General features: G+C 41.4%; 1 protein-coding gene across 3 annotated transcripts; it reads right to left on the bottom strand.

Moving 5' to 3' along the window:
• Nucleotides 1–8868: 8868 nt before the first annotated feature.
• Pdp1 (pyruvate dehydrogenase phosphatase catalytic subunit 1) lies at nucleotides 8869–18185 on the bottom strand. 3 transcript variants are annotated; one of them, XM_090339064.1, is made up of 3 exons: nucleotides 18036–18185; nucleotides 17257–17291; nucleotides 8869–13094 (listed from the first exon to the last, which is right to left on the bottom strand). In XM_090339064.1, the coding sequence occupies exons 2-3, from the start codon at nucleotides 17285–17287 to the stop codon at nucleotides 11437–11439; spliced, it is 1689 nt and encodes a 562-aa protein (XP_090195190.1). In that variant the 5' UTR covers nucleotides 17288–17291; nucleotides 18036–18185; the 3' UTR covers nucleotides 8869–11436. The 3 variants fall into 3 exon arrangements, with proteins under 3 accessions (XP_090195190.1, XP_090195192.1, XP_090195189.1); XM_090339066.1 differs by lacking the exon at nucleotides 17257–17291; XM_090339063.1 differs by lacking the exon at nucleotides 18036–18185 and having other exon boundaries at nucleotides 17257–17382.
• Between the last annotated feature and the right edge of the window lie 7987 nt (nucleotides 18186–26172).

Here is a 26172-nt window from a genome sequence, read left to right as displayed (position 1 = left end):
TTACCAGAAAGTGGTAGAAGGCTCATTAGTTAAATAATTAAAGCTAATTTCAGAAAGATTACAATTGCTTTTTTTGTTTGGAAAACTTCCACACAAAACTTCTTTGAAATTGGACAGATGTCCATTTTTTCTGAAATACAATTTATTTTAGGTGAATTTTTACTTTGAGGTAGAGTTTTGTATACATTGACTTTAACTTGTCCTTTAAAAAAAAAGTGGGGGCCGGGAGTTTGGCCTAGTGGTTAGTGCTTGCCTAACATGCATGGAGACCTGGGTTAGATTCCTTGGTGCCACATACATAGAAAAGCTGGAAGTGGTGGTGTGGCTCAAGGGGTAGAGCACTAGTCTTGAAGAAAAAAAAAGCCCAAGGACAGTGGTCAGACCCTGAGTTAAGTCCCCAGGACTGGAAAAACAAACAAACAAACAAATAAATAAATAAAAATTTAAAAGTAGGAAAAAAGCGAAAGAAGCCAGGTGCGGTGGCTCATGCCTGTAATCCTAGCAACTCAGGAGGCTGAGATCTGAGGATCCTCAGATACTCAGATTAATTGGAGACTATTGCTCAAGGAGTAGGTCAGTAGTTTTGAGCTGAAATGCTCAGGGACAATGCTCAGGCCCAGAGATAGGGCAGTAGCCTTTAGCTGAAGAGCTCACAGCACTCAGGCCCAGAGTTCAAGCCCTATGACCCACAAAAAAAGTGAAAGAAAACTAATAACCATATATATATGTATATATACACATAACTAATAACCACATATATATATAAGTATGCACATATCCAAAAAATTAAGAGAGCAATGGAGATGACAAGGAATCTAATAGAGAAACAGAGAAGGAAAAATGAGGGAGCTGGAAGTTCATTCAGGTATAGAGGAAACTGTAGTTGCTTTGTTTTCTTACCAGGAAGATAGCACATACTCCAGTAACCAGGCAACAGAAGATGACATCCTCACATCCCTCCCTTCCACTCCCACTTTCCTTGACACATTTATTTAGCACAAGCTTCATAATGGGAGAAATCAAAAGTAACTTAGGGATCCTTGAATGTTGAGAAGAAGTCTAACTAACCGAGGTAAAGGTTGACTTGTACTGTCAGACTGGTTTGACAAAACTGTATCTTGCATATGGTAGAATAACTGAAAGAACCTTAAAAAAAGAATAAGCTTTCACAGTCCAGTTATGAGATCACAGATAATCACTCAGATATGAAATGATAGAGAAAGGCTGGAGAAGTGGCTCAAGTAACAGCGTACCTTCCAAGCTAGTATGAAGCTCTAAGTTCAAACTCACCCAAAACAAACAAAAACACAAAACAACAAAACAAACCTCAAGCCAAACCAAAAACATACGCCAGATGTTGGTGGCTTATGCTTGTAATCCTAGCTATTCAGGAGGCTGAGGTTCAAGCCAGGCTGGGCAGAAAAGTTCATATGAAATTCCATCTCCAATTTACTAGCAATAAGCTGTACTGAAGGTATGGGTTGATTTCAAGTGATAGAGCACCTGTGGCAAGCAGGAAAGCCTCAGTCCTCAGTTCAAGACCCGGAACCAGCATAACACACACACACACACACACACACACACACACACACACACTCACTCACTCACACACACTCACACAGAAGAAAAAGCTCTCGACACATTTGTCAATGAAGGTACCCAGTGGCTAAAATAAAAAACAACCAAAAAACCCAGTAAGACCAGCAAATTATATTGGGAATGCTGGCAGAAATGTTAAGTGGCTTGCATGTAGAAATGTAAAGTAGTTTGCGTGCACTTGAGCGAATTGTTTTATTATTCCTTTACATTCCACACAATGCCTACCCTATGACTGAACTACTCAGTGTTACACATTTAGCCAAGCAAAATGAAAGTGTACAGCTACAACAAAGACTCATGCAATGGTATTTAACTACCAGAAAACTGGAAGTGGTACTGTGGCTCAAGTGGTAGACTGGTAGCCTTGAGCTGAAGTGCTCAGGGACAGTGCTCAGGCCCGGAGTTCAAAGCCCCACGACCAACAAAAAACAATTTTTGAAAAATACAGAAATCATAAAATCATTCTGGTACATGATTTTATTTCCTAATTCCTAAGGTAATAGAAATCAGCATGTGGTTGTGGTCAGGAGAAGAGGATGTTGGTATGTCTGATGTGGCTATATTAAATTATTTACTAATCATACTAATAATTCCTGTAACAATGCTCTATTCATCAAAAACTGATTGTGAGCTGTTGATTAGACATTTTAATTTGGAACTGTTGAATTTTGGTATATACATAAATTTTCTCAGAATCTCCAGAGCTGACACTAATAAACTAGTGAAAATTTGAGAAAATGGAAGCAATGTGTGGGCCCTGGATTGACCAATCAGTGGGTAGAATTCCCTTCTATTAACAACCGCAGAACTGAAAAAAAATTTTAAAAACATAAATAAGACTATATTTCACAACATATTATTTTTTCACTCAGCATGTCCCCAAACTCTTTTCCTAAGAAGATATACAGATCTACTTCCATTTGTTGAAACCTCAGTGATCTTTAGACATGTGACCTCTCTGGGCTAAGGATATAACTCAGAGATAGAGTTCTGGCTAACATATACAATGCCCTGAGTTTGATCCTCACTACTGAAATCAATTAATGAACTAATAATAAGTATACAATCCCATTGGTCATTGCACGATGTTTATTGTTTACCAGGTCATATCCAAATTGGAGACATCATTTGGTGAAGAAACGGTCAAGTAATGTCTATGTGACCCAACCAAAAAGAGTCTGAAGAAAGTAATAAATGACTCCAGATCTCTGTATCTAAAAGCAATTATTTCTAGGTAGGCATGATGCCTCATGTTTATAGTCCCAGCACTTGGGAGCTGGAGGCAGGAGCACAAAGAGTTAAGCATGGACTATGTAGTGTGACCTCATCTTCAATTAATTGATTAACTAAAGATAGTTCTTGTTCTTACAGTTCCTAAGGGTTTCAAGTCTAGTACAGTCTCTCAGAAGTTAGAAGTCATGCTGTGAGCCAGGGTGCAGCCTTTGAGGACTTCAGTGGGCCTGTAAGACCTGTTTACTCCTGTGACTACTTTAAGGACGCTTCAGTCGCTTTCTACATTTTCTGTCCACGGGGTTGTTCACAACTGGCTCCTTCCAGCGTGAGACATCAAGACAAATGGAGAGTCACCAAGAGAGAAGCTCCTCTGCCTTTTTGCAATCTAATCTTAGGAGGCTCATCCCACTGCATTTGCTGTATTCCACTGGCATTGCATTAAATTCTATCCAATTTAATCCTGGGAGCATAAATACCATGCAACTGGAAGCCCCGGGATACATCTTGGAGATTGGTTTCCATATACTACAAGTACTTAAGAGCCCCATAAATATTTGCTATATTGGACTGAACCAATTTGTGGCTAGCAATTCAAACTAGACATTGCAGCCAAGACTCAGATGGATGCATGAATTTGAACCAATCTAAGTTCATTTGTCAAAAAATTGTCCAATACCTGAATAGAGTTCAGTAATTCTACCATAGTAACCAAGGAACTAAGAGAAATGAAAATAAGTTTCTGCTAAACACAAGGTGACTGAACATGACTGTGAGACACAGGATTAACAAATGGCGATATGTTAATGACACAAGCGTTGTCTTGCTTCACCCACCCTTTCATTTAGAATTAGACTGTTCTCCAATGTGTGAATGGCCAGTTCTCAACCTGGCATGGCTCCAACCAATCATGTTTTTTCTTCTTCCTCCATCTCTGTCCCCACCCATGCTTGCATGGTGTGTTCTGTGCTTGTCTTGGCCTCTCTTCAGCTTCTCAAGTTGTTCTGACCAAAGAGAGTGTGGCTGCAAACATGCTGCAGATTGTGTATTTTATTTAAGGCTCTTTTCTGTTTCTCCTGTACTGCTCCATGCCCTGGGCACAGCAAAATGCTCAGTGATCTTTTCACACACTTCCTCTGGTTTCAAGGCTTCTGTGCCTTCCTCCAGCAATGTCATTCCTGGTCCTTTTCACCTTTCCAGTGTCTGCTTAAACACTGGCCCTTCTAATGGCATTTACCTGACTCTCCAGGGCCTGCCTTGCCAGAGCTTTCACATCAGGGAAGACTCACATTATCTTCTTTCTTGGTTCATTACTGGACCTTGTATCTGTTTAAATTTCCCAGTCATTCTTAATTACTCAATCATTTTCTTACAAGAATAACTTCCTTCAAAAAGAATGAACTCCTTAAAGACAGATCTTACCTCTTAGCCACCTTTATCCCTAACATATCCTCAGTGTATGGCCCATACTAGATATCCCATAAACATTCCAGCAAGTGAACTGGAGAACGAGGAGCTGCATACCTATGTGTCTCTCCCTAAGCAGTGGTTCTAACATAAAACCACAGTTTATGTCTTATATCCATCTATCTGTGGGTATTCCTTCCTCAGGTGCTACACGACCTGCTGGTTACATCCTGTGAGGACCTTGGCCTCTCCATGAGGTGTTACTTGCCTAATTGCCACTCAGGCCTCTGCATTCTCAAGAGTTCATTCTGGTTACATGGAGAGGCGTATTAGTGTGGTGTGGTGATGAAACAGAGATGGAGATGTGATGCTGAATGAACTGTCCGACCATTTTGTGGGTCCTGGGGTCTAAGTATGTAAGGAACACAGCTAATACTGAAAATGCAGTCTCCCTGGCAGCTCTATCTCTACATCCTCTGATTGGCTGCTAACGTTACTCATTGGTTGAAACAAAATGGAGGGGAATGGACCCTGGAAGTTGCAGCCTGCAGCATTTAGCCTCCTAGTATACAAAGCAGGGTAGAAACAGCTAGAGAAGGGATTGAGATTACATGGCAAATGTACAAGTATACTTCTCACAGGCCCACAGTAGGTGCTCAAGAAACAGCTGTGCTTAAGTCCTGAAGTTCTAGGATTGGAATCAGCTACAACTTCCTGGTTTAAGCACCTCTAGGCAGCTGCCACAGCGATCTGACTTCAGTTGCCAAAGCTTTGCTTATGCTTCCTTTCTCCAGTCTGCTCAATCTCACAGCTGTTTCTCCTGACATCAAGGCATTAATTATCCTGTCTCTGTTCTCATCAGGCTAAATTAGCCTGTTTAACCCAGTCCCAGGTTTGCAGCAAGAAAAGAATAATTTCTAAGCAAAGTTCTTTGGAGAAAACTGTCCACCTGGGCACAGCACATCCCTTTCCATATGGTCAACCTCAAATCCTTTCCTTTTCCCTCCTAATATATTGGGACAAAATGGCCTTTCTAACAACAGTGGTGTTGTGTTCTAGTTGCTGCTCTAGCATAAAATATATGAGTGAATCCGAGATGAAAATGTTTTCAAGCCCTTACTTCACCACTATTCAGGGCGCTGCCTTTCTTCTGCTGTGCTTTCATTTGTCACTGGTCCAAGGTATCAGAGGATCTGATGCTCTGTGCCCATTTCTGCCTCTAATCACTAGTGCAATCTCAGTCAACATCCCCTTCTCTCCCTTTGTATCTTGTGACATTTCCCATTCTTCTCAGCATTCAAGCTAGAAGGTTGGCCCTTTAGTCAACTCAGACAGCAATCAAATAGTTCCTGCCCTTCAAGGAGACAACCTGATTAAGTACTGTGATTGAGATAAAGCCTTTGACTCCTCTTGGCTGCTGGTTTATTGCTGAGTGCCCAGGGTTTGACTGAAGACTTAATGTGATCTCTAATCTCCTCATGCAGTAAAACTAGATTGGGTATTTAGTGGCATGTATGCTGTGGGCAGGTCAGTGACTTGGGTATGGCTTAGAGAACTAATGATTCCAGGGCAGGGTTTTTCACAGAAAATTCTGCTTACCACCTTTAGGTAGAGGTAAGGAGAAGCAAGATAAAAACTCTAGTTCTTTGGGGCTGAGGTCCAGATAGCACAGCGATAGTTCTTGGTGGGCCCTCAAAGGGCCCGTTTACTCACTTTGTACACAGGAAGATTCTAAGGGTAGAGGGCCTGATGCAGATCACGAAGCAAAAGTTTGACTTTTCACAAAGGAGTCACAGATAGTTCCCTAGGAACAGAGTCCATCTTATCCAGGAGGCTGTGAATTTGTACACTGTCACTTCCAAGTTTTTTTCATTTTTCTTTGCAAGAAGTCTGAAAGCGAGTTCAAGTTTTAGAAATCATTTGCTTTTAATAAAATGAAATACTAGGCACTAGAACAATTTTCTCAATCTGATTGGTGTGTGCATGCCTATTTGCCAATCCTGGGGCTTGAACTCAGGTGCTTGAGCTTTCTGAAGGCTAGCGCTCTACCACTTAAGTCACAGCACCATTTCCAGCTTTTCTATGTATGTGGTACAGAGGAATTGAACTTGGGTCTTTGTGTATGCTAGGCAAGAACTCTACCACTAAGCCAAACTCCCAACCCCTCTTCGAGTTCTTCTACAAACATTTATAAAGAATAGTATTTGCCATTTCAGGTGTGCTGAGCAGCTTTCAGGCTTCTGCTCTTCAGATTACCTCTATTTTTTTAGGTCCAGGCTGAAAGCAAACTTCTGCATTCCCCACTAAACCTCATGATTGGTTCCTGTATGTACACATGCACGCACTTACACAGGATTCCTTTTCCTTCTGTATGCCACTGTGCCTTCTTTTTTTTATTTTTGTGGGTCCTGGGGCTTGAACTCAGCCTGGGCGCTTTCCCTGAGCTCTTCAGCTCAATTCTACCACCCTACGCATGGGCTTATGCGCTGTCCCTGAGCTCCTCAGCTCAAGGCTACCATCCTACCCTTGAGCCAAGCCCCACTTTCTGTTTTCTAGAGGTTAGAGATGAGTCTTTGAACCTTGATCCTCAGATCTCAGCCTCCTGAGTAGCTAGGATTACAGGCGTGAGCCACCGCGCTGGCTTTATCTTATAACCTAAACTACTGGCTAAACAACTGCGCCTAAGTCATGCAGTTCTTAAAGCATGTGCACTGGGTAATCTTTGTCAACGGTATGTGAATACATGAGTTTGAATGATTATTTTTTTTTCTCTTTTGCCAGTCCTGGCACTTGAACTAAAGGTCTGGGCACTGGGCTGGGTAATCATCGTCAGTGGTATGTGAAGTACATGAGTTTCGTTGATCATTCTTTTTTTTCTTTTGCCAGTCCTGGGACTTTAACTAGGGGCCTGGGCACTGTCCTTCAGCTTTCTCAAAGCTAGCACTCTACCACTTAAACCACGGCACCAGTTCCACCTAGGAACTGAACCTAGCTAGGGCTTCGTGCATACTAAGCAAGCACTGTACCACTAGGCTACGCTCTAGGCCTTGACTGCTCATTCTTAAAATACTCACTTTGAAGACTTGTAATTTGAGACCTATTTACAGGAAACAATGATGTGTAGAGTGAAATTCAACCTAAGGTATAAACTGTAATAAAAACTGGACAGACAGGGTTTAATAGGATCAAGATTAGTTTTCAAAGTAAATGCTGCAGAGAACAAAGGGAATGACCTTCATACTAAAAGTAGTCAATTCTAATATCATTAAGATATTGTCAGTCAGTCAGTTCATCCAGAAAGTGGTAATGGCACTGCCACATCAATTTTAACATTAATCTCTACTTCTCAAGATTTGAAAAAGTTCTACAATGAATAGCAACTGTTTCCAATATTTATAAAAAGAGTATAATGAAGCCTGGTGCAGGTGGCTTATGCCTGTAATCCTAACTACTCAAGAGGTTGAGAACTGAGGATCACCATACGAAGCAAGCCTGGGCACCAAAGTCCATGAGATTCTTATCTCGGATTAACCAACCAAAAAGCCAGAAGTGGAGCTGTGGCTCACGTGGTAGAGTGCCATCCTTTGGCAAGTAAGCTCAAGGACAGCACTCGGGCCCTGAGTTCAAGCCTCTGGACTGGCAGGAGGAAAAAAGGTACAACTATATCAATCTACAGAGTAAGAATAATGCACATATTTAGATCTTCTATATCTAGAGACAAAAACTAAGATCACCTGAATTGAAGCAGTGACCAAATTCTCTAGTAACTAGAGAAACTCATTCTAGTCAGGGTTAAGAAAAGCAGAAATACTTGTTAATCATCCAATTCTTGTTTAACAATCCACACTTTATCCACTTCTCCACTGCTAATGACTAATAAACCAAGATGGTTCAAATGTAGTTATAATTTGCCTTTGCTCTCAAGGTAGCCATTAGGATAATTAATGAGCTTAAATAAACAGAATTCTTACAAAAGAATACAAAGAGGTCAATAAGAAAGGACTCCCCAGTCTCCAACTCTCCAATCTCCAAACTTTCTGCATGAAAAAGTTCTATCATTTTCAGGTTATTAAAACAAAGAAAATGCTACCATTAAGGTTTGGAGTATGAAACTCATCTCTATTTGTATTAATTTGAAAAAATAAAAGCTTCTCATGAATTAAATGGTATTGTTGAGAGTTGTTAATCTAAAAAAACAGGCTAAAGGAGGTAGGAACTAACAATTATCTATGAACAGAGAAATGAGTAAGTTGTGATATAGTCAAATAGCAGAATGACAATAGCAAGGAAAAGGCAATTCACAACATAAAAGTATCTCAAAAAAGCTGATCAAGTCAGACCTAAGAATACACATAGTTTCAATTATATGGCTTTCTATAGAATAACTAACACTAATATATAGTTGCAGAAGTCAGAACAATTCTATATGGGGCGGGATTAATTGGAAAGGCATGAAACAATTACCCAGAATAATGGAAAAGTTCTCTTAATTTTTTACTGGGATTATGGTTACCAACTCTCAAAATATAAATATAACATCTCTGCACATCACTGAAAGCAAATTTGACTTCAAAAAAGTAAATTATGATCTACTTATTAATAAATCTTGCTATTAAAAACCAGCACACAGCATTCAAAAAGCAGATATAAAAGCTTTAATTTACTGTGGGTATTTCTCTGACCATTCTTTATATTAGATATAGCCTTTCATGCCTCCACAGACAAATCTTTCATAAGACAGTTTCGATGAACACTGTGCATGTGTTCAGCACATATACTGTAACCAACTTTTCCTTTAACTAGTTAATGGTATCTAACGTATATAACAGCTAATACAAACACTGAACTTATATACATGTTAGAACGTTTAAATAAAACAAATTTAAGAAAAGCTAAATACTATGAAAGTTTACATATTATTGACTTTACTTCTACACATCACATCACAATGACACCCAATTACAATAGAATCACAACTGCTTGTAGATGGGAGTATGTTCGGATTTCTAACACCCAATGATTTTCATTCCTACAACGTCAACTCCACACCACAGTTACATTTCTATACAAATTAAGACCAGCTTTAGGACTGTATATAAAATTTCTTAAGTATTAGAATTGCCATTTTGATCACAACTATAGGACACTAAATTTAAAGTCCCCGTATTATACAGAGATATTACTCAGTTTATTACATGGAACTCTCCAGTGGTGGCATCTGAAAGCAACTCAAAATATGTTATGCTACCAGTCTAGGTATTTCATACAAAGATGGAGTCTCTGTCAAAACATTAGAAATATATTATTATATAGACTACAAAATACTGCCAAGGGAAAAAAGGTCCAAGGTGACTTAACAAAACAAAACAAAACACAGCTGGGCACCAGTGGCTCATGTCTGTAATCCTAGCCACTCAGAAGGCTGAGGCAGGAAAGTTTGTGAGACTCTTACCTCCAGGAAACTACTCAGAAAAAACCTGAAGTGGCACTTTGGCTCCAATGGTAGAGTGCTAGCTAGCCTTGAGAAAAAGAAGCTCGGGAGAGTGCCAGGCCCAGTACAAACCCCAGGACCAGCAAAAACAAAATGAAACAAAAGAACTGAAACAAAACAAAAAACCCTCAGAAACAAAGTTATTCTGTGCTACAATCTTCTTGAGTCAATTTTCAATTGAAATAATTTTTAAGCCAATACTATATTGATTTAATATTGGCAGTCCAGGATCCTTGAACATTTAGTTCACACCCTATAAAATTCTGAAAGAACTTCTATATACCCAATTAATTATACAACAGAAAGCTGATCATGTTTTGTATTAAAATCTATGTGAATTTCAAACATAGCCATTTTTAACAGTGAATAAATGATGGAAATATATGCACAGCTATACACAAATCACCATTAAACACAGGAACAAAATGCCATGTGATGCATATTAAATAAGCTCCCAAAGCCAATTTGAATATCTTTATTTTCATTTATTTTGATACAGTATTTGAAGGGACTGCACATAATTATATAGACTGCTGCAAACACTTGATGCTAAGTGTTCTACTTTATCAGGCATGCACAATAGTTACCTTTTAAATTTTCTCATGTATACATCTTAACTATACCTTAAACTATAAATATATTTAAAGGCTTTAGTAATTTTCAACCAAATTGTTTTAACTGACCTATAGCTAAATAGGGAAAAATGAAAATTTCTTCCCTTATCTCAATACTGGATGGTAATATTAGACTTACTACTCAAATTGATAAACTTATTTTATACATGTCATCCTTAAGATTTCAAAATTGATGAAAATTCTAATCACTACTAAATAAGATGTATGATTTTCTGGCAGCAGTCTATCCACCACACACTTACGGCATGCCAAACCTTGGGGTTATATAAGAGTGACATGCTGGTGGCTACAGATGACAGTGATTGAACATAACAGTCTCTTCTTTTTATTCTGGATATTTTTATTTCAAAGTTTTCCTTACTATAAACTAAAAAAAAACCAAAAACTTATTTTTACATTAAATAGGAGATAACTGATAACCTTTGATGTCTTCCACTGTGTGGCAAAACAAAAAAAATATTTCAATTATATTAAGAAAATCTGATGTGGAAAGGGAGAATAGTTTTTTCCATTTAAGAAAGCATTCTTGTCCTATAATCTAAAAACTTTACAGATTGCTTAGTCTAGGGTCATTTATGGCTTAAAGTACTGGATCTGAAAAGCACTTCAGTTAAAATAAATATATGTGAATAATGCATAGATTGTAAATGTAGAAAATCATGCAATAAACAAATGTTCTCGTGTACGTTAGGACCTTGTTAGAGTCTGCAGGAGTGAACTGTAAACGGTCCCACTTTTTACCAAGAAGAGAATCCAGCAAGATCTTTGCCTTTAGATTGCTCAAGTTCATATCTGCCAGCTAATCTGTTATTCTCAAATTGGTAAAAGAATAATGTCTCAGGACGCTTGCAATAAGAAACTGACTTGCTTCAAGTGCAGGTGCTGTAAAGTCTACCTAGGCAGAAGAGACTTGCAATCATGTCACCTGCTGCATCAATTGGGAATACTTGACTACCTAGAGTATCGAATGGGTAAATGTTCAGAATGACCCACTGGAAAGGTATACTATATTGGTACACTGAACAACTCTATCTGCCCTTTAAATTGGAGAATTGCCAGAATAAGGTCTGCTCACTATTCTTGGTTCTGATATGCCCCTACAACGTGAGAGTTGAACTGAACCACAATGATTGTAATGTCATCTCTGTACATCCGAGCGAGCTCTTCAGGAAGACTCAGCATTTTGGAAAGGCGCTCGTGATCAACAGTCCCAAACTCATTGTTTCCCACGGCGTGGCGAATGAGATGGGTTGCTGCATTCTGATCCTCAAACACCGAAGACATCTTGGCTCTCCTTTCTGTTAAAAGGCCATGCATCTGTCCCAATGTCACCTTGTAGCCACCAACAGCTATCGGCTGCTGGTGATGCATACCTGTTAAGTACTCACCCACAATCCTAACCACATCCTGCCTATGCATAGTCTCCCACAACCCATCAGTAGCCAACACCAGAAATTTGTCCTGTGGCCTTAATCGGTGGTAAGTTACCTCTGGCTCAGCAGTGAGATAAGGAGGTGTGTGATAATTAGGAGGGATAAACTTGGTGTACTCATTATCATTCAACTGGTCTGGGCCAGATTCTATCACTCTCTTTTGAAGGTCAATGCTCCATTTGAACTTTACGTCTCCAAAAGCCCTAAAAGGCATCAGCAAGCCAAGCAGCCGATCCTGTTTCACTACACTCTTGGCCTCATTCTTTGGGTGTTCCAGTTTCAGCCGTTCTATTTCTCTTTCATTCTGAGCATTGTGGTCATTGGAAAGTGTGACTGCTGACCAAGAACCATCCTCTTCCTGCACACCCAGCATGGCTCTGCTATCTCCAGTATTGGCCACATGAAGGTCAACACCATCCACATGGGCCACACAAGCAGTGGCCCCAGAAAAAGCCACCCGAAGCACCAGGTAATTGAGAAAAGAATTAGGATCGCCAACTTGAGCCTCCAAGGAGATGTCATTATCAAGTCTCTTGAAAGCATTAATTAGAGCCTCCTTAACATCAATATCACTTGACTCTCCCGTGTTGAGGTCAATCAGCTCTTGCCAGTAAGTCCTCAGGCTGTTAAAGTACAACTTGGAGGCCTCCTTACTGAAATAATCATTGGGGTGCTTGTGCCACTGAAGGATGGGCAGCAGTGCGCGACCACTCTCCACTGCGTTTTCAATCTCTAGTAAAGTCTCATGGGGTAACAGAGAGACAGCAATATAATAAAAGAGTCTTTCACTGACTGCCTGGGAGCAAGCACAGCCTGCATGGCCATCAAATACCCCTAAAAGCATCCCTCTGGTCTGCAAGCAGGTGGCTGCACTTCTCCGGTCCTCAATGGGGGCATTTGCTGGTAGCTGATTGCTATCGAAACCCAGGATGGAACTGACATTTTTGCCATCAAACTCTGGCACTTTGAAACTGTACTCATTGGCTTTAAGGATGCTGTTGACTTGCGGAGGTGTGAGGTAAAACTTCTGAGGTGTGGAAGCGTATCTCCTTCCTTGGGTATACTGCCACCAGTTCTCCTTTGGCCTACAAAAGGTAGCATACGCTGGATGGGGTGTGTATTTCAGGCGACTCTGAGGAACGTAGGGTGGTGAACAGCAGAGATGCTTGTGATGGCAGTAACAGGCCGTGCCATAGATTCTGCTCAGTTCACAGTTACGGATGAGAGGGAAAAACAGTTGCGTTGGTGCTGGCATGGCATCCGAGAACAGCGGCAGGCTGGAACTCCTGACGGGGATTCCTAGAGAGCAAATTGAGACAGATGTACACAAAGAAAACAGTTATACTTTATATTACTTAACTAGCTTTGTTTTCTAGAAAACTTCTACAAAGTCTTGAGCCAGGAGGACCAGTATTTTTCTTTTTTGCCAGTCCTGGGCTTGAGCTCAGGGCCTGAGCACTGTCCTTGGGCTTTCTCAAGGCTAGAGCTCTACCACTTGGGTCTCAGCACCACTTCCAGCTTTTTCTATGTATGTGGTACCGAGGAATCAAGCCCGGGTCACCATGCATGCTAGGCAAGCACTCTACCACTAGGCCAAACTCCCAGTCCCCGAGGACCAGTATTTTCTACACATGTCATATATTGTTTCTACAGGATGTTATAAGAAATTCCCAATCATTTCTGGAGCTAGGATTGAATTGTATTTAAGCTTCATTTTTGTCTTTTCTTCGTATTTCTTAGTCAGTAAAAACTGTTCAGAGTGCAAAGGATTTGGCTGGGAAGGCTGAGGAGAAGGTTATATAATAGCATGCCGCAGCAGTCTATCTGGCCAACAAATTCTTCTCGCCATCTAATCATTTTGTTTTGGATTTTCTTTGGTGCTGCTCCTGGGCTGGGAGCTTTTGTGCTCAAGCCTAGCATTCTACCACGCAAGCCACAGCTCTACTTCTGGCTTTTCGGTGGTGAACTGGAAATAAAGATTTTCCTGTCTGGGCTGGCTTTGAACCATGATCCTCAAATCTCAGCCTCCGAGTAACCAAGATCTCAGGCATAAGAGACTAGTGCCTGACCTCACCTAATCCTTTTACAAAGATATTGGATTTTGCATGGGTACTTCCCTCATTAATGAAGACAATGGGATCGATTATTGGCATTTGATAACACATGGCTATCATGAAAGTGTCACAAGTACATTCTTAAGTTACATATTCATACATTATTTATATATTATATACATATACCACTGTATTAATTTTCACTATAACATATACACAAAAATTTCTACACAATGAAATAAAAAATTTACTGTTTACTTCTTGTACCTCTGTGGATGGTCTTGCAAAGTCTACTTCTCTAAAACGCTCTGTCAATTAAACAAGCTAAGGAGGATAGGTTTGTCACCAACTGTCCAAATAATCCAGGAAAAATCAGCTTGCCTCTCCTAAACTTTAAGTGAATTCATGGAGCAGATGGTAAGGCCTCTTCTAGGCACATGCTTTTATGGTTTTTTGAAGTGATGTTTTGAAATAAAATGTAATTTAATCATTCATTACAGAATTTTAATCAACACTGCCCTTTGTGATTAAAAAAAGTTTGTATGCACATAGCTCTAAAATTAGAAATTCTAGAAATCAATTTACTGGCTACCATTGTTATCTGCTTAATAGTCAAGAGAGAAATATTTTCATTTACCAGAGACCTTAAGTGGAATTCATCCCTAGAAAAAAATGTTTTCTCTTACACTAAGAAAAGGTATCTTTCTGCCCTAGGAAAGAAATAAGATGAGAAATAACAGCCCAAGGTTTGGATTATAAAGGTATGGCATTATAATTACCAGTTATCTTTTAAAAATTCATATGAAACTGAAAGTAATTTGCTAGACATTCATCTAGGAAAATTAATAAATCCATATCATTATTTCAGATGATATATGAAATTAGTCTTCAATAACATAATTAGCTGAAATTTTAAAATCCTATATCATAAGTCATTTAAATTAGACTTTAGAAATATTTTAATGAAGAGGGCTGTGAGCATAGCTCAAGTAGTATTGTACTTGCCAAGAGCCACAAACAAACAAAAAAATGTTTTAGCTGGGCACAGTGGCTCACGTCTATAATCCTAGCTATTTAGGAGGCTGAAATGTGAGGATCACCATTCAAGGCCAGCCCGGACACTAAAGTCTGTGAGATTCTTATCTCCAATTAACCACCAAAAAACTGGAAGTGGTGTTGTGGTTCAAGGGGTAGGGTAGTAGCCTTCAGCTGAAGAGCTCAGGGAAAACGCCCAGGCCCAGAATTCAAGTCCCACGACCAATAAAAGAAAAGAAAAAGAAAGAAATGTTTTAATAAGCAGAAAAGGAATAATAAAAACAATTCAGATGTTAATATCAACTATTTTTTCCAAATGCTAAATCAATAAGAAAAATGCGTATATATCACAGAGTATTATCTATATAGTAAATAACTGTCCTATGCTTTTGGGTTTTTTTTTGGTAATCTGGGAAGTGATAAGTGGAAAGTAGGGAAAATTAAACACTGAGTAATCACTAATTCTTATTTTTGTAATAAGCACTAGATAAGCCAACCAAACAGAACCTCTTTTGGAAGTGGTAGAGCTGAGCACTATTTTAACTGAACTAAGATGGCATTTGTTTACAAAAATTAAGACAAGATCAAGCAATACAAAGTGATGGCTAGAATTTTGAAAATAAAAGCATTCTGAAATGCACTAAAAAAAAAAACACACAGAACTTCCAGAAGAACATGGATCTATTAGGGCTAACCACTTAAATAACAGCACTTTAAACTGAATACCTGAAAGTCATCCAAAGGTTAAGTGTACAGGACTGGGCCAGGAAATGTGCTCCGTTGGCCACATGAAATGCATTGGCTTCCAGATGTAAATATCTTTTTTTAGGTTTACATACAAAAACACACCAGTGTATTTTGTGTAGTGCATAAGGGTTTTTTTATATTATTGAAAATGTAAGATGGATGCAATCTTGATGAAAATTAAGATTCCTCCTAATTTTGTATCTGTTATTTGTCCTTACTTTAAAATTAGGATGGAGGTAGGGAGTTGATGGCTATGAGCAGTTTCATTATATGACATCTAATGAAGGAATAACAAATACAGAAAATCTGCATTTTCCTTAAATTCCTTTGTTTTGACAACTTTTCTGCATTTATACTTGGCTGTAAAATGAATGAAATCTTCTGATCAAAGAGCTAATAATTTATGCAGCAGGTGCTTTGAAAAAAATTAATGTGCTCAAATACTCAGCTACATTATCCCTTCAAAGCACAACACTCAAGATTAAAGACAAAAAACACAGAGTAAATGTTTTCAACCAGGTCTTCTCATTTATTTAGGGGCTTACAATAGCACAGGGGCTGACATGGTGGCCAGCTCCAAGCATGTCCCGAAGAGACAAATTCTCAGGGAGGTTGAAATTCATGAAAATTCTGCTCTGTGATTAATAAGCATTGTATTATATCAGCAAAAGCTATGTACTCTCCTCATCAGACCAGATACCTGTAGAAGTCAAGGCACTTTCGAAGACTCTGATAAACAATGAGCACTGAAAAACTTAAGTATCTTTCTAAATGCCCCGTGATTCAACAAGAGCCTCCATGGAATAAAAAACTTTTGCTGATAAACTTGCCAAAACAAAGAAAAAGGCTCTTCACTAGGCAATAAGATACAACTGGACCAATGTCAAGCTATCCAACCACAATTTCACCAAAAAGTTCCTATCCCCTGATTCAAATACAGCCACCTTACATGCAGCATCTTAATCCTAGGCATACTTTGCCAATTTGGCCAATGACTAATAAAACGGTCGTGCTGCAATCCAGAAAGGGCAAGACTCACCCCTTCTTACTGATGTGCTCCGAAGAGCCGGTGCCAAGGAATCATTCTACTTCATCAACAAACCCACAGGCTAAATTAATGAGAAAATGTTAGCAGTGCATCTACTCCAGAGCTCTCTATCCCTGCAGACAGCAGTAAGGAGAACGAAAGGAAAGAAAAGGACATGCGATCCTAATCATTACCTGTATCAGAAGTCCAGTTTATGTAATCTGATTGCATCAAACAGCCTCCATAAAGATTCTGCGATTTTGTTTTTCAACGTTTTCTGGAAATGCCTAACCATTTCACAGATTCCCATACAGGAACGAAGAAACCAGTTCACTCGAGAAGCCACCAGACACCAAGCCATCACTTGCTTTGTTTTTTAAATCCGTTTCCTTCATCCCTACCTGAAAAACTCGCACTCCGTAAGGCATCATCAGTACCGCCCTGGTTCCAGGACGCCTTCGTCCCTTTCACTCCCCCCGGCCCACCCCACCTGTCTCACGTCTTCCCGACCAGCCGACCTCTCCGAAGCCATCCACACACAGAAGCAGTCACCGTCCTTCCCGGGTACCCAAGGCCGGCGGTGAAGTTGTATACCTACCAATTCGTCTGGGCCCGGGACACACACACATTCTCCTGTCATCACAACACGGAGCCGACAACATCCACAACCCGCGCGGACAGCAGCAGCGGCGGCAGCAGCGGCCCATTGAAAGCAAGGCAGAAGATGCTCATTAGAGGCGGCGGCGGCGGCGGCGGCGGCGGCGCGGGAGGCGGGGCGGAGGAGGGGCGAGGCCCGGCTCCGGCGGGGTGAATGGGCCGGGAGGAGGGAGGGAGCGGTGGGGAGGAGGAGGAGGAGGAGGGAACCAAACAAACCAACCCACCCCACGGCGGAGGCTGGGTCCGAGCGCGCGGCGGCGGAGGAGGCGCGGGCGGGCGGGGACACGCCCGGGGCCCTCCGCGCAGCATCCTCCGCCCGCCGCGCCCGGCCCCGCGCGGTGCCCGCCTCGGCAGCGAGGTCCGGGAGCCAGCACGACCTCAGGGATGTACGCGGGGAAGCCTCCGCGGCCGTGCCGGAGCTCCCGCTCCCGGGGGTCCTCGCAGCGACCCTCCACGCGGACGGCCGCGGGCCGGAGGGCGGGCGGGCAGGTTCAGAGCCCGGGGACCCGAGGGCGGCAAGGCGGGGCGGGGCGGCCCCCTCCCGCAGCCGGCTCGGCCCGCAGCGCCCCCGCGGGAGTCGAGAGCGCACGCCCGCCCGCGGCCGCCGCCGCTCGGGACGCGCTCCGCGCACCCCTGCCCCGAAGTCCCCCCGCACAACTTGGGACCCGTGGAGGAGGATTCCGGACCGGGCGGCTAGAGGCGGGGACACGGAATACCAACCGGGCACGGAAGACAAACAGCCGCTTTTTTCCCCCCTAGTGAAGCGGCGGCGACGACGGCGGCGGCACCACTAGGCTCCTTCACGCAGCCCCACTCGCCTCCCCGGAGCGCCGCACCTCGCCCCCGTCCGGCCCACTCAACTCCCCGGCCTCGCCGGGCCACCACCCAGCCCCGCCCGCACGTTCAGGCCCCAGAGCTTCCCGTCTCCTGATTGGCTGCGCTACGGAGAGTGGGCGGGGCGTCCGAGAGCCGCCCGCCAGCGGGCGGGCGGGGGCGGAAGAGGAGCGCTGCGCCACCCCAGCTTTGTGACGTATGGGGGGTCAGACAATCTTCTCCACTGAACGCAGGCCGCCCATTGGCTCCCCGGGCCCGTCCACGTGACTTCGTCCTGGTAGTGGGTGAAGGTGGGTCTGTGCGGGGCCGGGGCTTTGATGTCACTGGGGCTGCCGGGGCGGCGGCTGTGTGTGCGTGGGTGCCTGTGTGCGTGTGTATGTGTGCGTGTGGGGGGTGTGCGTGGGTGTGTGTATGTGTGCGTGTGCGCGCGTGTGTGTGGGTGTGTGGGTGTGTATGTGTGTGTGGCGGCCCGCCGGGGAGGGATGAAGCGCCCAGGCCGGTCCCCTAAGTGTGCGCGCGTGGGAACCTAGGGACGGGCTGCTCCCCCGCGTGGGCTTCTGCGGATGCTTGGCACCTGGGCGGGGACGGCGCGGTGTACCCGGCGGCTCGGAGGGGCCCAGCCTCCCCCGCGCCCTAGGGACGTGCAGACTACCCAGATTAGACCTGGGGAGGACTCCCACCCTGTGCTGTTAGGAATGCCAGGGAATCTCACATGTATTTTCCTGCATTCAGCAGTGGCCCGGGTGCAGATTTTAAGAGCAGGTCCCAGGGAAAAAAAAAAAGCTGGGCTAAATAAATCACCATTAAAAAAAATAAAAGTTGGTGAAGGAATTCTTTCCCTTGTAGAATAAGGGCGAAGTGATATTCTCTGAAAGATTTTGAAATCGCTCTTTTTCCCTGTGTCCTGGCTACAAGGAAAAGCGTACCACCTTGCACAAGTGAGAAGGGCACTGGACTTGGAGTTAGAACCCTCTCCGTCATTTTCAGGAACGTAATTCATTTCCCATCCTTAATATTCACAACTTAAGATTCCCGTAACTGTGAGATGGAGCTAGGCTTAATGTGGATTCGAAGTCACTGAGAAAGCTGCCCTCCATCCACATGTTTCCCTTTATAAGATTATAGCTTCCTCGCTTATCTTGCATCCACAGGTCCTCAGGTAGAAACATCTTCTTTGTTCTTTGGACCCAAAGCTTCTTGGAGATGGTAATCAGGTAGACCATTATACTTACCCTGCTTAGTTTTGTAGGAGTTAACCTTGATTATTTCTGCTTACAAGCTAATAAAAGTTTAAAAAGTGATCTGGCCCAGTGATTGTAAATAGAGATTCCCTCCTTGAACACTTATTTGTTAAACTCGTCATTTAAAATGTGATGTAAAAATAAATTCGTAAAAAAAAGTGATCTGGGCTAGATAAAAATGGTCAAATTAAGCTGGGTGCCAGTGGCTCATACCTGTAATTCTAGCTACTCGGGAGGCTGAGATCTGAGAATCACCATTCAAAGCTAGTATGGGGCTATTAGCTACCCACTCCCCAAAGCCAGAAGTGGAGCTGTGGCTCAAGTGGTAGAGTATTAGCCTTGAGCAAAATGATTCTGGGACAATGTGCAGGCCCTGAATTCAAGCCTCAGGACCAGCACCAAAAAAAGGGCGGGCTGGGAGCATAGCTTAGTGGTAGAGTGCTTGCCTAGCATGCACAAAGCCCTGGGCTCCATTCCTTGTTACCACATTCACAGGAAAAGCTCAAAGTGGTGTTGTGACTCAAGGGTAGAGTGCTAGCCCTGAGAAGCTCAAGGACAATGTCCAGGCCCTGAGTTCAAGCCTCAGGACTGGCAAAAAAATAAATAAATAAATAAATAAATAGAGAGAGATGGAGAATAATAAAACCCATTAACATTACAAAAAGGGGGAAATAAGAAAGCATCACAAAGGAGGTATATTTGATCAATACATTAGATCCATATGTTATATGGATGGACAGTGAAACCCTTTACATAATTAATATAGCCTAATAGACATTCATTTAAAATTTTGATCAATTGGAATCAAACAATTATATATTCTAAATAAAAATTCCCATAAGTCCAAAGGATGATTCAAGGATGCTGCTCCATTAGCTGTAGAATGGAGAAAAGGAGTCATGAAAAAAGAAATGGCAGGGACTGGGAATGTGGCTAAGAGTAAGAGTGCTTGCCTAATGTGCATGAGGCCCCAGTTCAATTCCTTGATACCAAATAAACAAAAATAAATAAATAAATAAATAAATTGATATGTAGTATGGTTTTAAAAAATGGCAGTTTTTGGAAACAAAACAAAAACAAGACAAAATAAAACCACAACATGTGTTGTGACCCCAAAAAGACCCATAGCCCTGCTTCATGGCAGCCAAGTGAGATTCCTGTCAAAAACAGAGAATTAAGGCCAGTAGGTGTTGTGTTAAGCCATTTAGTTTGCAGCAGCAAATTAATTTACCTAACATGAGGTATTATTTGCCAGCAATCATTTGGCATTTCACCCATGGTATCCCCAGCCCTTACAATGTACCTCAGATAGAAAAAAAATGAAGCTATGAAGTAAAATTTGAATGATTATCCACTAGTAAGATTGAGAGTCAGGATCTAATTTCAAGTCTCTATGTTATCAACTCACATCATAAAACCAAGATACTTTAAGGGTTAAAAATCATAATCTTGATACTGCACTAAAGTAATTCTATGAATATTCTGCTTGTACTCTGAGTCCATTTTCCTATGAGAAACTGGACTATCATCCAATAGCTATTTCTCACATTCTTCTTTAATTTGCTTTCTTCTTTCCTTCTTTGAACTTTGCTTTCTTCAGTTAAAAATGCCTAAAAATAAAAGTAACATTTTAAACTGAACATAAACTTTGACATTGGTTCATACCATTGAACTATAGTTTTATCAGTAAAATACAGATTGAAAACATTAGGTATTCCTCTAAAAAGATTTATATTATCTTCTTTCTAAGGAAAACATGCCATTCATAAACCACAGTTGGTTCTCCTACAAAACCATAACCTGAACTCTGCACACAGCTGCTGCTCAGTGGTGATGCACCTATCTATGCAAAAATGCATCTGATTCCCACATAATAAGCCCTAGTAGAAATCTTGCAATTATAAAGATAGTTTAACTTCAAATTTATACTGAAAATGTGAAAATTGATACACTCTCAATCTAACTCTGACATTAAACCCCATTTGAAAACTTAAGGAATGGAATAAAAGCTGACATATTCATTCATGCATGCATGCATGCATACATGCATGCATGCATGTATGTATGCATGCCTACATTCATGAAAGTCTCCAAGAATTCACCTGTTGCAATATGGTGCAAATTCACCTGTAGCAATATGAGTTTAAATGAGTTTGTTTATTCATTACTGAGCAATGTTGTGTGTACTTTGAAAACTTTTTTTTCTCGCCTTTCTCTTTTTTTCTTTTCTTGCCTTTCAATGCTACTTTTCAATACCTTCCACCAAGTATTTTTGCAACAAAAAGTCTGTGAGGTACAGCAGCAAGCCCAAGGTCCTTCTGTGGCTTTTACCACAGGACTATGTGATAACTGCACTTTTAGAAGTGCAATTTCTTCTGGAGACAGAACCAAGACCAGGCTGAAAGGAAATCAAGGTCGGAACCTCTTCCAGTATATCAGGCATTGGAACCTCTGCAGGTGGACTGGCACCTTATGTCTATTATGCATGTCATTGAATCGTGTAACTCTGCAACTGAAGAACAGAACTTATACCTCTAAACAAGATTACTTCAAAGTTATCACTTTGGGAAGGTTTTATTCTGATTCCAGAAATATCTTGGCACTGAATCTTGATGACAAATCCTTTGACTATATTTAGTGGTGACAAATACCAGTGATTTTGAGCATGGATATTTTTCAGAAATAGCCAGGTCATTCAGAATCAAGAAGAGTAAGATGGGGAATGCAAGGCTTTATTTCATTGGTATGAAAAATGGAGTGTTGGTTATATGGAATGTCTTATAGAGAAATGAAAACAAAAGTGGTGTGAAGCCCAGCTATACAGCATGCTAAAGTAGGAAAATCATGGTCTGAGAGAGACCCTTTCTGAAGAGCAACTAAAGAGAAAATGGTTAGGGTGTGGTTCAAGTTGTAAAGTGCTACACTCTGGGTTCAAACTCTTCTGTCAAAAAAAGAAAAACTCTGACTATGGGTATTGTCAGTATGTTGCAGGAGTTTGAGTATATGCTACTAACAGCTGTCTTTTAAAAATATTTTGAAGATAACTGTGGCTGGTGGCTCACATCTGTAGTCCTAGCTACCCAGAAGGCTGAGATCTGAGGATCGTGGTTCAAAACCAGCCCAGGCACAAAAGCCCGTGAGACTCTTTATCTCCAATTAATCACCAGAAAATCAGAAGTGGTGCTGTAGCTCGGGGTACAGGGCTAGCCCTTGAGCTGAAGAGCTCAGGGACAATGCCCAGGCCCAGAATTCAAGCCTCATGGTCAATCAAAAAAAAAAAAGATAACTGTCTTTTTAAAATATTTTTTTTTTGTGTGCCAGTACTGGGGCTTGAACTCAGGGCCTCACTCACCCTTAGTTTTTCCACTCAATTGGAATAAGAGTCTCACAGACTATTCGGCCAGGACTGGCTTAGAAACATGGTCCTCTTGTCTCAGACTCTTAAGTAGTTAGAATTCTAGGCATGAGCCACTGGCATCTAGGTAATATAACCTTTCAAGAGGCCATTTATTATGGATGTAGAAATTCTGGAGATTATTATTTGTGATTATTAAGAGAATGATGGTAGATGATAGAAAAATCCATTACAATTTTCAGGGTCCTCAGGTAGAAACTAATAATTCACTCTTAGCTTCAGTTACTATTCTCCATGATGGTAAAACTGGAGCTAGGAGGTGACACTCCTCATGCAAATTAATATCCTAACATTCTAAGACTCTCTATTCAGTTATTAACATTAACATCTACTTAAAAAAATACACTTGTCTCCTGCTTTCTTGGGAAACAAGATAAACCCTGGCCTGACACATTTCTGACAGTAGCCAATACATAGCTAAACATAGCTAATACATACTTTTTTTCTTAGCAAGTTATTAGCACTTAGCTGCATTTCTTACCGAGTCCCTTAATACAGCCCTGACTTACATATGATGCACAGTAGAGACTGCACCCCAGGTAACCTGAGTTCAGCTTTGCTTTTCTTCTCTGTGATTTACGATCCTATATATGCTTTTTGGAGGAAACAAGGAAAAAAAAAACCTGGTAAGTGAGATAACAGAAAGTGAAGAACAATGAAAAGCACTTGCAAATTTATAAGAAGCAGGAAAGAAGGGGTTGAAGAGAAGCAGAGGAGCCCATATAATTAAGGATGAAAGCCATTAGACTAGCTACAAGAGCTCCCAGGGAATGGCAAAATAAAGCAAAAATAGAGGAGGTAGCCTGGAAGATCTAGAGGTTATGAATGTGGGTATTATACTAAGTTTTTCGTTTATTACATGAAAATCAAAAGTCAGAATAAAAGTCTACAATACTGTCAATATAACAGTATTTGTTAGTTTGTTTTGCCAATCCTGGGGCTTTCTCAAGGCTAGAGCTCTACCACTTGAGCCACAGCACCACTTCCAGCTTTTTCAGTGTATGTGGTACCGAGGAATTGAACTTGGGTCTTCATGCATCTGCTAGGCAAGCACTCTACCACGAGGCCAAACTCCTGGCCCCTGGATTTTATTATTCTGTTTTCATACATATGTATAAAAAGTTCTTTGAAGGCCAAGAGTTTGGCCTAAGTGATAGAGTGCTTGCCTAGCATGCACAAAGACCCAGGTTCGATTCCTCGGTACCACATACATAGAAAAAAGCCAGAAGTAGTGCTGAGACTCAAGTGGTAGAGCTCTAGCCTTGAAAAAGTCCAAGGACAGTGCTCAGGCCCTGAGCTCAAGCCCCAGACTGGCAAAAAAAAAAAAAAAGTTCTTCGATCATATTTACTTTTGCATAAATCTTTATTTTTGCCCTTCCCTTGCTAGTTTCTCACCCAGCATTTCCCCTTTTACACTGTTATCTTTTTTTTTCTGTTGGATACTGGAGCTCAAACTCAAATGACACATACTCTTAGTTTTATAGGGCTGCTTACAATGTGGCAGCTGTTTTTCCCCAGAGAAAGAGATTCAGACAGAAGCTAGTGTGTGAACATACAATCTTGAAAGTGGTATACAATCTCTTCTGAGGTACTGTATTGGTCACACAAACCAGCCCTGGGAGGAACTTCCACAAAGATAGGAATTCTGGCAAGAAGACCCATTGGGAATGTTGGAGGCTGCAAACTGGGCCTGCATGATGCTGTATGTGGCAGGCATTGGGTGCCAACAGGCTCAAGTATGGCATCCAGAGTTGGTTTGATTCCTTTCATCTTGAAGACTAGGAGAATAGATATCCTTAGTGGGAAGTTCTATTTCAGGTCTTCTTCCTCTGTGCCTGTGTACAGTTGTCAGACCTGCTACAATTCATCTCCACCAAGCTTGGTGTGGTCAAGAACACTAACAATGGAAAAGCAGTTTTTAAAATAATAGCTAATACCTTCTCTGAATGTCTTAGTACCAAAAAACAATCGAGTATAATTTTACTTCCTGTACTTTTTAAGTTTAGAGGAAAGCTTTCATAAGGGGAAAACCCACCAGGATATTTTTATGGGACATGATTTTACTGCATTGCAGAACCCCAGCCAGTTTTTGCCAGGGAAATAAATTAGAAAATGTTCTCCTTGTTTCAGGGAGCTGTTGGCTCAGTGTTCTGTTTTAGATCACAGATTCATGACTCACCAATAAACAACCTAGGTAAATGATCAGGATCTCATTTGCTTTTGGCTGTTACCCTATCTTGATTATTTGTCTTCTGCTTCGGGAAATTTTATTTTCATTTGAAATATGTACAAATGGATGTCATTATCAATGTTTTGACACAACCCCAAACCAGTTCCTTCTCTGAGATTATTTTTTGTTGTTGTTGAACAATGATGTTTGCTAATCATTGTGGCTTCAGTTTAAGGTTGCTTCTTTGTGCCTGTGGCATTTGCATTTTGTAACTTTCTTTACATCTCTGGATGCAGAGTCTGCTGCAATAGGCCAATTTGAAAAAACATTGATGTGTTCTGTCAAGAGAAAGAAGCTTCTTGACTTACAAATTTATTTCATAAATAAACAAGTAAGATGATTTTTTTTTGCAGTCGTGGCTTGAACTCAGGGCCTGAACACTATCCTTGGGCTTTATCAAGGCTAGAGCTCTACCACTTGAGCCACAGAACTACTTCCAGCTTTTTTCTATGTATGTGGTACAGAAGAATTGAATCTGGGTCTTCATGCATGCTAGGAAAGCACTCTACCAGTGGGCCAAACTCCCTGCTCCATTAAGACAGTCTTTGTGCCTTTCAAAACTTGTGGTATAGTTTCTAGACATATTAACAAATAATTAGGAAACTAGGTAAATAACAGAAGTTACTCACAAAATACTAAAGAAGGAGGGGGAGATTAATTTCTGCCTATAGTGGGTAAAAGAGGTATCAGTAAAGCCTACCTCCTAGACTTGCCGTCTCTATGTGTGTGTCTCAGGATCTAATAGAATTTTCTCCAACAGGTGGCAAAATGGGAAGGGGCAATGATTAAAAAACAAAACAAATTCCACATGCTAACTTCATGATTTTAAAAAGTAATTGACCTGTAGAGCTGGGGATGTGGCTTGGTGGTAAAATGCTTGCCTAGTGTGGGTGAAGCCCCAGGTTCGATTCTTCAGTACCACAAAAGCAGAAAAAGCCAGAAGTGACACTGTGGCTTAATTGGTAGAGCACTAGCCTTGAGCAAAAGAAGCTCAGGCCTTGAGTCAAGCCCCGTAACTGACCAAAAAAAAAAAAAAGAAAGAAAGAAAGGAAAAAAAAAGATTTGGGCTTGGAGTTTGGCCTAGTCTAGAGTGCTTGACTAGCATACACAAAGACCCGGCTCGATTCCTCGGTACCA

The sequence above is a fragment of the Megascapheus bottae genome, chromosome 9, assembly GCF_031878675.1.
Source record: "Megascapheus bottae isolate mThoBot1 chromosome 9, mThoBot2.hap1, whole genome shotgun sequence".
NCBI classification, from domain to species: domain Eukaryota; kingdom Metazoa; phylum Chordata; class Mammalia; order Rodentia; family Geomyidae; genus Megascapheus; species Megascapheus bottae.
The sequence above is the reverse complement of the archived record's forward strand: the minus strand, read 5'-3'. Positions and strand labels throughout refer to the sequence as shown.

Coding starts and splice junctions, on each gene's coding strand:
- Pdp1 (XM_090339063.1), bottom strand. CDS start 17,365: ATGGGCCGCTGCTGCCGCCGCTGCTGCTGTCCGCGCGGGTTGTGGATG. Junction 13,095..17,256: donor TCCCGGGCCCAGACGAATTG/GTAGGTATACAA, acceptor TTTGCTCTCTAG/GAATCCCCGTCAGGAGTTCC.